At 40.2% G+C, this 16,399-nt stretch overlaps 1 protein-coding gene across 2 annotated transcripts in view; it reads left to right on the forward strand.

The window, feature by feature from the left end:
* Window positions 1–16,399, forward strand: part of LOC139407432 (E3 ubiquitin-protein ligase RNF19A) — a 58,194-nt gene that overhangs the window by 41,175 nt on the left and 620 nt on the right. The window contains exons 5-9 of one of the 2 annotated variants that reach the window (XM_071151217.1): window positions 2,071–2,218; window positions 5,938–6,100; window positions 6,487–6,601; window positions 10,420–10,551; window positions 16,054–16,354. In XM_071151217.1, the coding sequence (XP_071007318.1) occupies window positions 2,071–2,218; window positions 5,938–6,100; window positions 6,487–6,601; window positions 10,420–10,551; window positions 16,054–16,354 (859 nt within the window). The remainder of the gene's footprint in view (window positions 1–2,070; window positions 2,219–5,937; window positions 6,101–6,486; window positions 6,602–10,419; window positions 10,552–16,053; window positions 16,355–16,399) is intronic. The other variant, XM_071151218.1, reaches the window with a different exon arrangement.

The following is a 16,399-nucleotide window of genomic DNA, read 5'->3' on the forward strand; positions in this document are numbered from 1 at the left end:
AACCAGATTGCATAATGGAGAAGGTACAGTGGGATTCGAAATGGTCGATGATCTGTTTTTTAACTTGACTTTCGAAGATTGTAGAAAGGCAGGGCAGGATGGATATAGGTCTATAATAGTTTGGGTCTAGAGTGTCTCCCCCTTTGAAGAGGGGGATGACCGCGGCAGCTTTCCAATCTTTGGGGATCTCAGACGATAAAAAAGAGAGGTTGAAAAGGCTCGTAATAGGGGTTGCAACAATTTCTGCTATTATTTTAGAAAGAGAGGGTCCAGATTGTCTAGTCCAGCATTGGGGCAGGTGGCGTTCTCCTGGCATCCGCCAAACCCAGATTTGTCCGTCGGACTGCCAAATGGGGAAGAGTGATTCAAAACTCCAGAGAATGCGTTTTCACTGCTCCAGAGTCCAATACACCACTCCTGCCGACGCTTGGCATTGCGCATGGTGATCTTAGGCTTGTTTGCGGCTGCTCGGCCACGGACACCCATTTCATGGAGCTCCTGACAAAGTGCTGTCGTTGCTTCCAGAGGCAGTTTGGAACTCGGTAGTGAGTGTTGCAACCGAGGACAGACGATTTTTATGAGCTACTCGCTTCATCACTCACTGGTCCCGTTCTGTGAGCTTGTGTGGCTTACCACTTCCCGGCTGAGCCGTTGTTGCTCCTAGACGTTTCCACTTCACAATAACAGCACTTACAGTTGACCGGGGCAGCTCTAGCAGGGCAGCAATTTGCCGAACTGACTTGTTGGAAAGATGGCATCCTATGGCAGTGCCACATTGAAAGTCACTGAGCTCTTCAGTTAGGCCATTCTACTGCCAATGTTTGTCTATGGAGATTGCATGGCTGTGTTTTATACACCTGTCAGCAATGGGTTTGTCTGAAATTGCCGAATCCACTAATTTGAAGTGCGTCCACATACTTTTGTACATAGAGGGTAGTACATACTGCTCACGTACTGGTCATGACACAGTACATTGTACGGAGAAGGTAGTCTGACAGGGATACACCCATAATGTTCAGACTGTTCAGACGCTTCCTACTGTTCCTACTGTTCTTGCTGTTCAGACTGTTCCTGCCCTTCAGACTGTTCAGACTGTTCCTGCCCTTCAGACGGTTCAGACTGTTCCTGCCCTTCAGACTGTTCAGATGTCCCTATTTTTCTTGCTGTTCCTACTGTTCCTGCTGTTCAGACTGTTCCTGCTGTTCAGACTGTTCCTACTTTTCCTATTGTTGATACTGTATAGACTGCTCAGATTTGTCATAGTGCCTTACACACACACATAGTAGTCAGACATCCATTTCCTACTGTTCAGACTGTTCAGATGTCCCTATTTGTCCTAACGTTCAGACTATTCATACTATCCAGACTGTTCCTACTTTTCCTATTTTTAATACACTTCCTATTGTTCATACTGTTCCTGCTGTTCCGACTGTTCAGATTGTTCCTATAGGTTACACTGTTCCAATAGGTTAATCTGTTCAGATTTTTCAGACTGTTCCCACTGTTCATGTTGTTGATACTGTATAGACTGCTCAGATTTGTTCTACTGTTGAGGCTGTTCCCGCTCTTCAGACTGTTCCCGCTGTTCAGACTGTTCCCGCTGTTCAGACTGTTCCTGCTGTTCAGACTGTTCCCGCTGTTCCTGCTGTTCCTGCTGTTCCTACTGTTCCTGCTGTTCAGACTGTTCCCGCTGTTCAGACTGTTCAGACTGTTCCTGCTGTTCCTACTGTTCCTGCTGTTCAGACTGTTCCCGCTGTTCAGACTGTTCAGACTGTTCCTACTGTTCCCGCTGTTCAGACTGTTCCCGCTGTTCAGACTGTTCCCGCTGTTCAGACTGTTCCCGCTGTTCAGACTGTTCCCGCTGTTCAGACTGTTCAGACTGTTCCTACTGTTCAGACTGTTCAGACATACAGTATGTAGTCAGTCATAGTACCTTACACACACATGGTAGTCAGACATCCTGTATGTAGCTAGTCGTAGTACATACATAGTCTTCTTCTTCTTTACGTACTACCATAGTAGTCTGTCCTTCCATGTCTCTCTGTCTCACACCTGTGTGTCTCCTTCCAGAGTCGGAGGAGATCAAGGCGTGTCCTCGTTGTGGGGCCTACATCATGAAGACCAACGATGGCAGCTGCAACCGGATGAACTGTACCGTGTGCGCCTGTCAGTTCTGCTGGCTGTGTATGCAAGAGATCACCGACGTGCACTACCTCAGGTAGCTATAGCCACTGTTACTAACGGTGACCACTACCTCATGTAGCTTTGTCACTGTTACTAACTGTTACCACTAGGGCTGTGGCAGGCATTAATTTTATCAGCCGGTTATTGTCATGCAAAAGACTGATGGTCTCAATGATGTTTTCCGCTAATGGAACATTCGTGCTTATAGCCTACTACCACGTGCGCATTGCCACCTCTTACAATGTGAACAAATAGCCTAACAGTTATATCAACATTATAAGCTAAACGTTCTGATTTGATGCTAGTGGTTGTATTAATTTGGGATCTATCGCATCCCACAACTGTCCCAGACTATGTTTGTAATATTTATTTCTCGCACAGAATAGGTCGACTTTTTGTACTATGGGGGATAGTAGATTGACATAGGCTAGGGCTTTTGCTTTACGTTAGTCCTACTCATCTTATTGGCTGACAAAGTAAATGTGGACAGTCCCTTCCAATATCTTCAATATGCACCTCGGAATTGGATAAGAACGCGCGGAGTGGCATCCCTGATGTGTCTGTCTTCACTTGTAGCCTGCGAGAAAGACCTGATCACGTGACGGAGAGACACTTCAGATTGCGCAGCACAACGCAGCACTCCGGGATGCAAAAGGGAATGTTTTTTTATTTTTTTTTAGGTGCATTATTGAAATTCGAGGCATTTATTAAGTGCTTGTCAAATTGTGAATAATAGAGTAGTGGAGTGTGAGCTCATGCCTTTTCAAGCTACTTTAAAAATAAATTATTAGAGTCGCATCCTGCAGGCTTACAATGTATTAAAAATCAAAACATATAGACCAGCGTTTGTAGAACAACTAAAGTTACATTAATAACTCTAAATTAAGCATATAGAAGGAGTACCTACAGTTGAAGTCGGAAGTTTGCAAAAACCTTAGCCATATACATTTAAACTCAGTTTTTCACAATTCACAACATTTAATCCAGGTAAAAAGTCCCTGTTTTAGGTCAGTTAGGATCACCACTTTATTTTGAGAATGTGAAATGTCAGAATAATATTAGAGAGAATGATTTATTTCAGCTTTTGTCTTTCATCACATTCCCAGTGGGTCAGAAGTTTACATACACTCAATTAGTATTTGGTAGCATTGCCTTTAAATTGTTTAACTTGGGTCAAACGTTTCAGGAAGCCTTCCACAAGCTTCCCACAATAAGTTGAGTGAATGTTGGCCCATTCCCCCTGACAGAGCTGGTGTAACTGAGTCAGGTTTGTAGGCTTCCTTGCTCGCACACGCTTTTTCAGTTTTGCCCACAAATTTTCTATAGGATTGAGGTCAGGGCTTTGTGATGGCCACTCCAATGCCTTGACTTTGTTGTCCTTATGCCATTTTGCCACAACTTTGGAAGTATGCCTGGGGTCATTGTCCATTTGGAAGACCCATTTGCGACCAAGCTTTAACTTCCTGACTGATGTCTTGAGATGTTGCTTCAATATATCCACATCATTTTCCTTCCTCATGAAGTCATCTATTTTGTGAAGTGCACCAGTCCCTCCTGCAGCAAAGCACCCCCAAAACATGATGCTGCCACCCCCGTGCTTCACGGTTGGGATGGTGTTCTTTGGCTTGCAAGCCCCCCTTTTTCCTCCAAACATAACGATGGTCATTATGGCTAAATAGTAATATTTTTGTTTCATCAGACCAGAGGACATTTCTACAAAAAGTATGATCTTTGTCCTCATGTGCAGTTGCAAACTGTAGTCTGGCTTTTTTATGGTGGTTTTGGAGCAGTAGCTTCTTCCTTGCTGAGCGGCCTTTCAGGTTATGTCGATATAGCACTCGTTATACTATGGCTATAGATACTTTTGTACCGGTTTCCTCCAGCATCTTCACAAGGTCCTTTGCTGTTGTTCTGGGATTGATTTTCACTTTTCACACCAAAGTACGTTCATCTCTAGGAGACAGAACGTGTCTCCTTCCTGAGCGATATGACAGCTGCGTTGTCCCATGGTGTTTATACTTGCGTACTATTGTTTGTACAGATGAACGTGGTACCTTCAGGCGTTTTGAAATTGCTCCCAAGGATAAACCAGACTTGTGGAGGTCTACAATAATTTTTCTGAGGTCTTGACTGATTTCTTTTGAGTTTCCAATGATGTCAAGCAAAGAGGCACTGAGTTTGAAGGTAAGCTTTGAAATACATCCACAGGTACACCTCCAATTGACTCAAATGATGTCAATTAGCCTATCAGAAGCTTCTAAAGCCATGACATAATTTTCTGTAATTTTGTAAGCTGTTTAAAGGCACAGTCAACTTAGTGTATGTAAACTTCTGACCCACTGGAATTGTGATACAGTGAATTATAAGTGAATTAATCTGTCTGTAAACAGTTGTAGGAAAAATTACTTGTGTCATGCACAAGGTAGATGTCCTAACCGACTTGCCAAAACTATAGTTTGTTAACAAGAAATTTGTGAAGTGGTTGAAAAACGAGTTTTAATGACTCCAACATAAGTGTATGTGTGGCCACCAGCTGCATTTAAACTTCCCACTTCAACTGTGTTTCTTTATTTACCGATCAACACAGAATAGCCACATGTGAGCCCTCCCTCAAATCGTTTGGAGAAAATATTTATATATATATTTTTTTAGCTTTGATCAATTGTTTTCTTCATACTATAAAATAATATAAAATAATGCCACGGAATTATAAGCAAATCTTGTCCGCTAAATTAACTAGTGTAGCCCACAGCCATTTGGCATAGCCAGATCAGGGCCTAACATAAGGACAACTCAGAGTATGTTATTCTGTTCTTCTGAAATAGACTACATTTTTCTTCCTATCACAGCTTCTTTAGACCTGTCTAAAATAAATAATGGATTTATTGTGAAGATTTTTTTTAAATAGCGTGTAGACTGCGTGTGGAAGCCAGGAGTTACTAAATGTGTTTATGTTAATTAAAGGTCAATTGGCGTGAGACGGACAGTTATTTGTTTGACAATCACCGGCTGATGAAATTTCGTGACCTCCACAGCCCCAGTCATGACTCATGACTGCTGGTGTGGCGGTAATACGGTCACCGCAACAGCCCTAGTTACCACTACCTCAGGTAGCTATATACACTGTTACTAACGGTTACCACTACCTCAGGTAGCTATAGACACTGTTACTAACGGTTACCACTACCTCAGGTAGCTATAGACACTGTTACTAACGGTTACCACTACCTCAGGTAGCTATAGACACTGTTACTAATGGTTACCACTACCTCAGGTAGCTATAGACACTGTTACTAACGGTTACCAGCTGTTGTATATAGGTTCCCTTTGACTACCTTTGACCCTATTCTATCACATGGGACACAGGCAGACAGGGGACACCGATAAATAAAGAGAAATGTAACCAAAGAGACAGACTTAACAGGCTCTACTCGAAGGTACTATCATGTCCATTTAGGTCAGACTGACAAAGCTTATGGGATTTTAAAGACTCATTTGTCAAATTGTGGAAAACCATAATTCCACTTTGACATTATGGGGTATTGTGTGTAGGCCGGTGACACAACTCAATGTAATCCATTTTAAATTCAGGCTGTAACAACAACAAAATGTGGAAAAAGTTGAAGGGTGTGAATACTTTCTGAAGGTACTGTATATGGAACATACTCTCACGAATGCATTGCGGTCCCTCAGGTTGTACATTCTAGTCCGTCCTCTAAGCTCCTCTTCCTGTCTCTCGTCCTCTTCCTGCAGTCCCTCAGGTTGTACGTTCTGGGGGAAGAAGCCGTGGTCTCAGACCCGGAAGGTGCTGTGGCAGGTGGGCATGCTGCTCGGCGCCCCAGTAATCATCTCTCTCATCGCTGGCATCGCCATCCCCGTCATCATAGTGGGCATTCCCATCTACATGGGCCGCAAGGTACGAGGACACGTTGACCCCTAACCTTAACCCATTTACATGGGCCGCAAGGTACGAGGAAATGTTGACCCCCTAACCTTAACCCATCTACATGGGCCGAAAGATTGGAGGACATATTGACCCTTATCCCTAGCCCCTAACCCAGCTACATGTGCTGAAATATAGGACCTTTTCTTATATAGAGAGAACTAGAATATCCGCTCACTGTAAAGTCTCATGTCTGCTCGTTTTCTGCTCTCAAGTGATATTTTAATAAAGCTATCGGTGACACAAATACAACAATTCAACCATTTATCCTGAATTGAAATTGTAAAAAAATAATTACTAATGATGCCATATATGATCATGTCGGCCATTTTGTCATCATGAGTTCTTCTCCCTCCCAGGTCCACGGACGCTGTAAGAAGAACAATATCTCAGGTAGTAAACATTATCTAACGGTGGCCAGCGGCGTCATGATGTCCGTGTTCGTGTCGCCCGTCATAGCTGCTGTCACTGTGGGTAAGGACAGCGACAAACAACAAGAACGCAAACAACAAGAACACAAACAACAAGAACACAAACAACAAGAACGCAAACAACAAGAACACAAACAAAAAGAACACAAACAACAAGAACACCTCTCCGTCTTGTCCGCTAAAACGTAAGAGTTAGGCCGGAATTTACAGGGCGACTTGCACTTCCTGATTTGGCCTTGTTTTTCATGAATACTCATTAAGAAATGCTAGCGGACACGACTGAAGGCAAATGACAGTTGTCTTGAGGTTGTGGTTTGAAGTGGGTGTTTCTTGGCTTTATATTTGCCATTCAATCACAACAAACGGTCCCAGTAGTGAGTACAGCAAGGTAATTTAAGTTAGCTTGTGGTATGGAGAGAACAAAGTTTTGAAGTTGAGGACATCTCCCCTCCTGACAGACTTGCCATCTCAAGATTGTCAGCTAATTCGGTACTATGTTGGCTTAACCTTGTGCTGACCTTGTGTTTTGCCAAGCTGACAACAGCTAGCTAGCATAGCTTGGTGATAGCTGCAGCTGGCTAGCCTATCACATCAAAATCAAACACGATTTTATTGGTCACATGGTTAGCAGATGTTATTGGTCACATGGTTAGCAGATGTTATTGGTCACATGGTTAGCAGATGTTATTGGTCACATGGTTTGCAGATGTTATTGGTCACATGGTTAGCAGATGTTATTGGTCACATGGTTTGCAGATGTTATTGGTCACATGGTTAGCAGATGTTATTGGTCACATGGTTTGCAGATGTTATTGGTCACATGGTTTGCAGATGTTATTGGTCACATGGTTTGCAGATGTTATTGGTCACATGGTTAGCAGATGTTATTGGTCACATGGTTAGCAGATGTTATTGGTCACATGGTTAGCAGATGTTATTGCGAGTGTAGCAAAATTATTGTGCTTCTAGTTCCGCCAGTGCAGCAATACCTTACAAGTAATCTACATAGGCAAGATGTAATAGATGGTATAAAATACAGTATATACACATGAGATGAGTAATGCAAGATATGTAAACATTATCAAAGGGGCATTATTAACGTGACTTAGTGATCAATTTCTTAAAGTGGCCAATGATTTCACGATATCTAGCTGACAGCAGCTAGCTAGCGAGCGGAGCTTGGTGATAGCTGGAGCTTTCTCAGTCAAATCCATTATGGCAAGAAATAATAACATTTGCAGTTAAAGTCAATCAATCTGTTTTAATAGTGTTACTCATCACACTGTGTTGTTATAATGGTACATGCAGTTCTTTTGGGGAAAAAACTACTTCCTGGACAGTGGAACAGCAATAAAGCAGTAATAGAAGTAATCCCCAAATGGCACCCTATTCCACATGAGCCCTGGTCAAAAGTAGTGCACTACATGGGGAATAGGGTGCCATTTGGGACTCGGAGACATTGATGTCTTACTGGGTCAGAGATGGGTGAGGATAGAATATGACTTACTGTGAGAGAGAGTTTATTTCACTTTTGTATATTATTATATATTATTATTACAACACTACTTGCTTTGGCAGTGTTGACATATGTTTTCCATGCCAATAAAGCCCCTTGACTTGAATTTAGATGGTTCCTGGTCCAAAGTCATAAGTTTGACTCTACCAGAGAGAGGCCCGAGGACGGACGGACGGACACACACACACACACACACACACACACACACACACACACACACACACACACACTCCATTGGTCAACTGGCTATCTCCTCATATGGTTCTCCTCTCAATCTGAGAAAAAACACACACACAGAATAGCCCTGGAATTTCCTTGGAATAGCCTTGGAATAGACCTGGAATAGACCTGGAATAGACCTGGAATAGCCTTGGAATAGACCTGGAATAGACCTGGAATAGACCTGGAATCGCCTTGGAATAGACCTGGAATAGCCTTGGAATAGACCTGGAGTAGCCTTGGAGTAGACCTGGAATAGCCTTGGAATAGACCTGGAATAGCCTTGGAATAGACCTGGAGTAGCCTTGGAATATACCTGGAATAGCTTTGGAGTAGACCTGGAATAGCCTTGGAGTAGACCTGGAATAGCCTTGGAGTAGACCTGGAATAGCCTTGGAGTAGACCTGGAATAGCCTTGGAGTAGACCTGGAATAGCCTTGGAATAGACCTGGAGTAGCCTTGGAATAGACCTGGAGTAGCCTTGGAGTAGACCTGGAATAGCCTTGGAGTAGACCTGGAATAGCCTTGGAATAGCCTTGGAGTAGACCTGGAATAGCCTTGGAATAGCCTTGGAGTAGACCTGGAATAGCCTTGGAGTAGACCTGGAATAGCCTTGGAATAGCCTTGGAGTAGACCTGGAATAGACTCCTTATTCTCTTTGATGACTTGTAATTTCATAACAAGTCTGTCTCTGGCAGAAGCCTGGGTTCAAATAGTATTAGGTTTCATTCAAATCCTTAACCTGTGCCTGATGAATCTTTGACATGCAATAGTCCCAAAACCCCACCCATCTGGCACTACAGGCATGCTCAATCAAATTAATTGCAAATACTATTTGAACCCAGGTCTTTCTCTGGCAGAAGCCTGGGGCATGTGAGCTTACTGCAGCCTCCCTGGTTTGTGTATGTGTGCCCCGCCTGACCCTGCCGCCTCTGAAGTGTCACTACCATCACCACACTGTTGAACTGAAGGCTGGGACTCAGCACATTAGCCTCTCCCTCTTCCTACACACATCCCCCTCTCCATCCATTCATCTCTCCTTCCCTCTCTCTCCATCTGAAAGGACTTGTCTGTTCTTGTGGGCTTCAGCTCTGACCCCTCTTTTTTATATCCCTCTTTCTCCTTGTCTCTCTTCCTATTTCTCCTTCTCTCTCTCTCCCCCGTCCCTCTTTCTCTCTCTCTCTCTCCCTCTTTCTCCTCCTTGTCTCTCTCTCTCTCTCCTTCTCTCTCTCTCCCCCGTCCCTCTTTCTCTCTCTTTCCCTCTTTCTCCTCCTTGTCTCTCTCTTTCTTTCTCTTTCTCTCTCTCTCTCTTTCTCTCTCTCTCTCTCTCTCTCTTTCTCTCTCTCTCTCTCTCTCTCTCTTTCTCTCTCTTTCTCTCTCTCTTTCTCTCTCTTTCTTTCTTTCCCTCTTTCTCCTCCGTGTGTCTCTCTCTCTCTCTCCCCCGTCCCTCTTTCTCTCTCTTTTCGTCTTTCTCCTCCTTGTCTCCCCGACATTTCAGACTGGGTTTCATGTTTTACAGTGAAGCCTTTTTTACATCAGGTTAAAGTTGATACTAGGTTAGATGTACTGGGAGGAGGAAGAGAAAGGCTAGCTTGCAATGTCAGTCCTGTTTCCATTTTTGTTACGTTAACCCAGTCATCTGTGAAAGAGAGAGATGGGTGAAGATAGATGTCTTGGGGCGTCAGGTAGCATAGTGGTTAGAGCGTTGGGCCAGCAACCAAAAGGTTGCTAGATCGAATCCCCGAGCTGACAATCTGTCCCTGAACAAGGTAGTTTAACCCACTGTTCCCCAGTAGGCCGTCATTGTAAATAAGAATTTGTTCTAAACTGTCTTGCCTAGTTAAATAAAGGTTCAATAAATAAATACAAATCTCTGCGTACTCTTAGTTGTTCTCATGTATTGTTAATCATACTATGATATTTCATTTATTTAACCATTTATTTTGACAGGAAGTCCTGTTGAGACCAAGGTGTCTGTTATCAATGTCATACCAGGAATCACTCTTCTAGCATTCATTCATATGTTAAAATGTGCCGGGTGATTTTCCTCAGGGTAACATTTATTGACAAGGAAATACAGGTACCTCAGTCAGTCTCTCATCCTGTCTCTTCCTGCCCTCTTGTAGGGGTGGGCGTCCCGTTGATGTTGACGTATGTCTATGGGGTCGTCCCCATGTCGCTCTGTCGGAATGGATGGTGCCGGCCGCAGAACGACCCCCCAGAAACACATAAGATACAACTGGAAGACCTAGCCAGCTGTAAGGGGCTTTAGTATTTTATATTGGATGCTAAATATTGTATCTAATGCTTACCTATGTTTGTAATTTGTAATTTTGTTTTAAGAACCATGTACATTATATTATGAGTAAAATGATTCCTTAATGCTTTTATTAAAGTAACTCAACTTATCCCATCTTGAATTGTTCAGCAGTGAGTAGTTCAAAGTAAATTCAAATAGACCAGTCCAATAGATCAGTCCAATAGATCACAATAGATCAGTCCAATAGATCACAATACATCAATCTAATAGATCACAATAGATCCATCCAATAGATCACAATATATCAATCTAATAGATCACAATAGATCCATCCAATAGACCAGTCCGATAGATCACAGATAGACCAGTCCGATAGATCACCAATAGACCAGTTCGATAGATCAATCCAATAGACCAGTCGGATAGACCAGTCCTATAGATCAGTCCGATAGATCACATATAGATCAATCCAATAGATCACAATAGGCCAGTCCAATAGATTAGTCCAATAGATCAATCCAATAGATCAATCCAATATATCACATTAGATCCATCCAATAGATCACAATATATCAATCTAATAGATCACAATAGATCCATCCAATAGACCAGTCCGATAGATCACAGATAGACCAGTCCGATAGATCACCAATAGACCAGTTCGATAGATCAATCCAATAGACCAGTCGGATAGACCAGTCCTATAGATCAGTCCGATAGATCACATATAGATCAATCCAATAGATCACAATACGCCAGTCCAATAGATCGGTCCAATAGATCAGTCCAATAGATCACAATAAATCAGTCCAATAGATCAATCTAATAGATCACAATATATCAATCTAATAGATCACAATAGATCCATCCAATAGACCAGTCCGATAGATCACAATAGATCCGTCCAATGCATCACCAATAGCTCAGTCCAATAGATCTCGATAGACCAGTCCAATAGATCAGTAGATCACCATAGATCCGTCCAATTGATCACTAATAAATCAACCCAATAGATCACTAATAGATCAGTCCAGTAGATCACTAATAGATCAGACCAATAGATCACTAATAGATCAGTCCAATACATTACTAATAAATCAGTCCAATAGATTACTAATAGATCAGTCCAGTAGATCACTAATAGATCAGTCCAGTAGATCACTAATAGATCAGTCCAGTAGATCAGTCGAATAGTTCACTAATAGATCAGTCCAATAGATTACTAATAGATCAGTCCAATAGATTACTAATAGATCAGTCCAATAGATTACTAATATATCAGTCCAATAGATCAGTCCAACAGACCAGTCCAACAGACCAGTCCAATAGATTAGTCCAATAGATTAGTCCAATAGATTAGTCCAATAGATTAGTCCAATAGATTAGTCCAATAGATTAGTCCAATAGATTAGTCCAATAGATCAGTCCAATAGATTACTAATAGATCAGCCCAATAGATTACTAATAGATATGTCCAATAGATTACTAATATATCAGTCCAATAGATTACTAATAGATCAGTCCAATAGATTACTAATAGATATGTCCAAGAGATTACTAATAGATCAGTCCAAGAGATTACTAATAGATCAGTCCAATAGATTACTAATAGATCAGTCCAATAGATTACTAATAGATCAGTCCAATAGATTACTAATAGATCAGTCCAATACATTACTAATAGATCAGTCCAATAGATAATTAATAGATCAGCCCAATAGATTAATAATAGACCAGTCCAATAGATCAGTCCAAAAGATCACTAATAGATCAGTCCAATAGATTACTAATAGATCAGTCCAATAGATAATTAATAGACCAGTCCAATAGATAATTAATAGACCAGTCCAATAGATAATTAATAGACCAGTCCAATAGATTACTAATAGACCAGTCGAATAGATTACTAATAGATCAGTCCAATGCATCACTAATAGATCAGTCCAATAGATCACCAATAGATCAATCCAATAGAGCAATCCAATAGATCTCAATAAACCAGTCCAATAGACCAGTCCAATAGATCACAGCAGATTAGTCCAATAGATGACTAATAGACCAGTCCAATAGATTACAATAAATCAATCCAATAAATCAGTCCAGTAGATCACAATAGACCAGTCTAATAGATCACGATAGATCCGTCCAATTGATCACTAATAGACCAGTCCAATAGATCACAATAAATCAATCCAAAAGACCAGTCCAATAGATCTGTCCGATTGATCACTAATAGATCAGTCCAATAGATTACTAATAGATCAGCCCAATATATTACAAATAAACCAGTCCAATAGATCACTGATAGATCAGTCCAATAGATCACAATAAATCAATCCAAAAGACCAGTCCAATAGATCTGTCCAATTGATCACAATAGATTAATCCAATAGATAATTCCAATAGATCACCAATATATCAATCCAATAGATCACAGTAGATCCACCCAATAGATCTGTCCAATTGATCACTAATAGATCAGTCCAATAGATCAGTCCAATAGGTTACTAATAGATCAGTCCAATAGATTACTAATAGATCAGTCCAATAGATCACTAATAGATCAGTCCAATATATCACTAATAGATCAGTCCAATAGATCACTAATAGATCAGTCCAATACATTACTAATAGATCAGTCCAATAGATAATTAATAGATCAGCCCAATAGATTAATAATAGACCAGTCCAATAGATCAGTCCAAAAGATCACTAATAGATCAGTCCAATAGATTACTAATAGATCAGTCCAATAGATAATTAATAGACCAGTCCAATAGATAATTAATAGACCAGTCCAATAGATAATTAATAGACCAGTCCAATAGATTACTAATAGACCAGTCGAATAGATTACTAATAGATCAGTCCAATGCATCACTAATAGATCAGTCCAATAGATCACCAATAGATCAATCCAATAGAGCAATCCAATAGATCTCAATAAACCAGTCCAATAGACCAGTCCAATAGATCACAGCAGATTAGTCCAATAGATGACTAATAGACCAGTCCAATAGATTACAATAAATCAATCCAATAAATCAGTCCAGTAGATCACAATAGACCAGTCTAATAGATCACGATAGATCCGTCCAATTGATCACTAATAGACCAGTCCAATAGATCACAATAAATCAATCCAAAAGACCAGTCCAATAGATCTGTCCGATTGATCACTAATAGATCAGTCCAATAGATTACTAATAGATCAGCCCAATATATTACAAATAAACCAGTCCAATAGATCACTGATAGATCAGTCCAATAGATCACAATAAATCAATCCAAAAGACCAGTCCAATAGATCTGTCCAATTGATCACAATAGATTAATCCAATAGATAATTCCAATAGATCACCAATATATCAATCCAATAGATCACAGTAGATCCACCCAATAGATCTGTCCAATTGATCACTAATAGATCAGTCCAATAGATCAGTCCAATAGGTTACTAATAGATCAGTCCAATAGATTACTAATAGATCAGTCCAATAGATCACTAATAGATCAGTCCAATATATCACTAATAGATCAGTCCAATAGATCACTAATAGATCAGTCCAATAGATCACTAATAGATCAGTCCAATAGTTTACTAATAGATCAGTCCAATAGGTCACTAATATATTACTAATAGATCATTCCAATAGATCAGTCCAATAGATCACTAATAGATCATTCCAATAGATCAGTCCAATAGATTACTAATAGATCAGTCCAATAGATTACTAATATATCATTCCAATAGATCAGTCCAATAGATTACTAATAGATCAGTCCAATAGATCACTAATAGATCAGTCCAATAGATTACTAATAGATCAGTCCAATAGATCACTAATAGATCAGTCCAATAGATCACTAATAGATCAGTCCAATAGATCACTAATAGATCAGTCCAATAGATCAGTCCAATAGATTACTAACAGATCAGTCCAATAGATCACTAATAGATCAGTCCAATAGATCACTAATAGATCAGTCCAATAGATCACTAATAGATCAGTCCAATAGATCACTAATAGATCAGTCCAATAGATTACTAATAGATCAGTCCAATAGGTCACTAATAGATTACTAATAGATCAGTCCAATAGATTACTAATAGATCATTCCAATAGATCAGTCCAATAGATCACTAATAGATCAGTCCAATATGTTACTAATAGATCAGTCCAATAGGTTACTAATAGATCAGTCCAATAGATTACTAATAGATCAGTCCAATAGATCACTAATAGATCAGTCCAATAGATCACTAATAGATCAGTCCAATAGATCACTAATAGATCAGTCCAATAGATCACTAATAGATCAGTCCTATAGTTTACTAATAGATCAGTCCAATAGGTCACTAATATATTACTAATAGATCAGTCCAATAGATTACTAATAGATCAGTCCAATAGATCACTAATAGATCAGTCCAATAGATCACTAATAGATCAGTCCAATAGATCACTAATAGATCAGTCCAATAGATCACTAATAGATCAGTCCAATAGATTACTAATAGATCGGTCCAATAGATTACTAAAAGATCAGTCCAATAGATTACTAATAGATCAGTCCAATAGATTACTAATAGATCAGTCCAATAGATTACTAATAGATCAGTCCAATAGATCACTAATAGATCAGTCCAATAGATCACTAATAGATCAGTCCAATAGATCAGTCCAATAGATTACTAATAGATCAGTCCAATAGATCACCACTAGATCAGTCCAATAGATTACTAATAGATCAGTCCAATAGATCACTAATAGATCAGTCCAATAGATCACTAATAGATCAGTCCAATAGATCACTAATAGATCAACCCAATAGATTACTAATATATCAACCCAATAGATTACTAATAGATCGGTCCAATAGATTACTAATAGATCAGTCCAATAGATTACTAATAGATCACTAATAGATCAGTCCAATAGATTACTAATAGATCAGTCCAATAGATCACTAATAGATCAACCCAATAGATTACTAATATATCAACCCAATAGATTACTAATAGATCGGTCCAATAGATTACTAATAGATCAGTCCAATAGATTACTAATAGATCACTAATAGATCAGTCCAATAGATTACTAATAGATCAGTCCAATAGATCACTAATAGATCAGTCCAATAGATCAGTCCAATAGATTACTAATAGATCAGTCCAATAGATCACTAATAGATCAGTCCAATAGATTACTAATAGATCAGTCCAATAGATCAGTCCAATAGATCAGTCCAATAGATCACTAATAGATCAGTCCAATAGATTACTAATAGATCAATCCAATAGATCAGTCCAATAGATCACTAATAGATCAGTCCAATAGATCACTAATAGATTACTAATAGATCAGTCCAATAGATCACTAATAGATCAGTCCAATAGATCACTAATAGATCAGTCCAATAGATGTTGACACTACTGTATGATTGTATGGTTGTTTCCTAGTTTTAATCTGATGTTGTTTCTGAACTTCTCTTGAAGATCTTCTATTCTCTCATGTAGTCAGCGACCACTGGCCGGGACCGGGGCCAAGAGGCCAGACCAACCCCGCCCTCAGCGACACCAGCGTCCAGGAAGTCCTACAAGATGTTAGGGTCAGCGTACAGGAAGTTGGCCTGCTCCCCAGCACCAGCAGTGCTGCCACGCCCCCGGAACCAGATGCATGCGCAGGATTGGACAAGCATCAGATGCGTCATGTTTATATGCAGCAGGACAGCCAATCAGACTGCGAAGGAGCTGGGGGTGCTGGGATGCTGGATAAGACACAGACATTCTCCTTGCGGTCAGTGTCTCTTGTCGTATAGTTTTTGATTGTTTGATTGAGCCC

Source organism: Oncorhynchus clarkii, chromosome 4 (genome assembly GCF_045791955.1).
Source record: "Oncorhynchus clarkii lewisi isolate Uvic-CL-2024 chromosome 4, UVic_Ocla_1.0, whole genome shotgun sequence".
NCBI classification, from domain to species: Eukaryota; Metazoa; Chordata; class Actinopteri; order Salmoniformes; family Salmonidae; genus Oncorhynchus; species Oncorhynchus clarkii.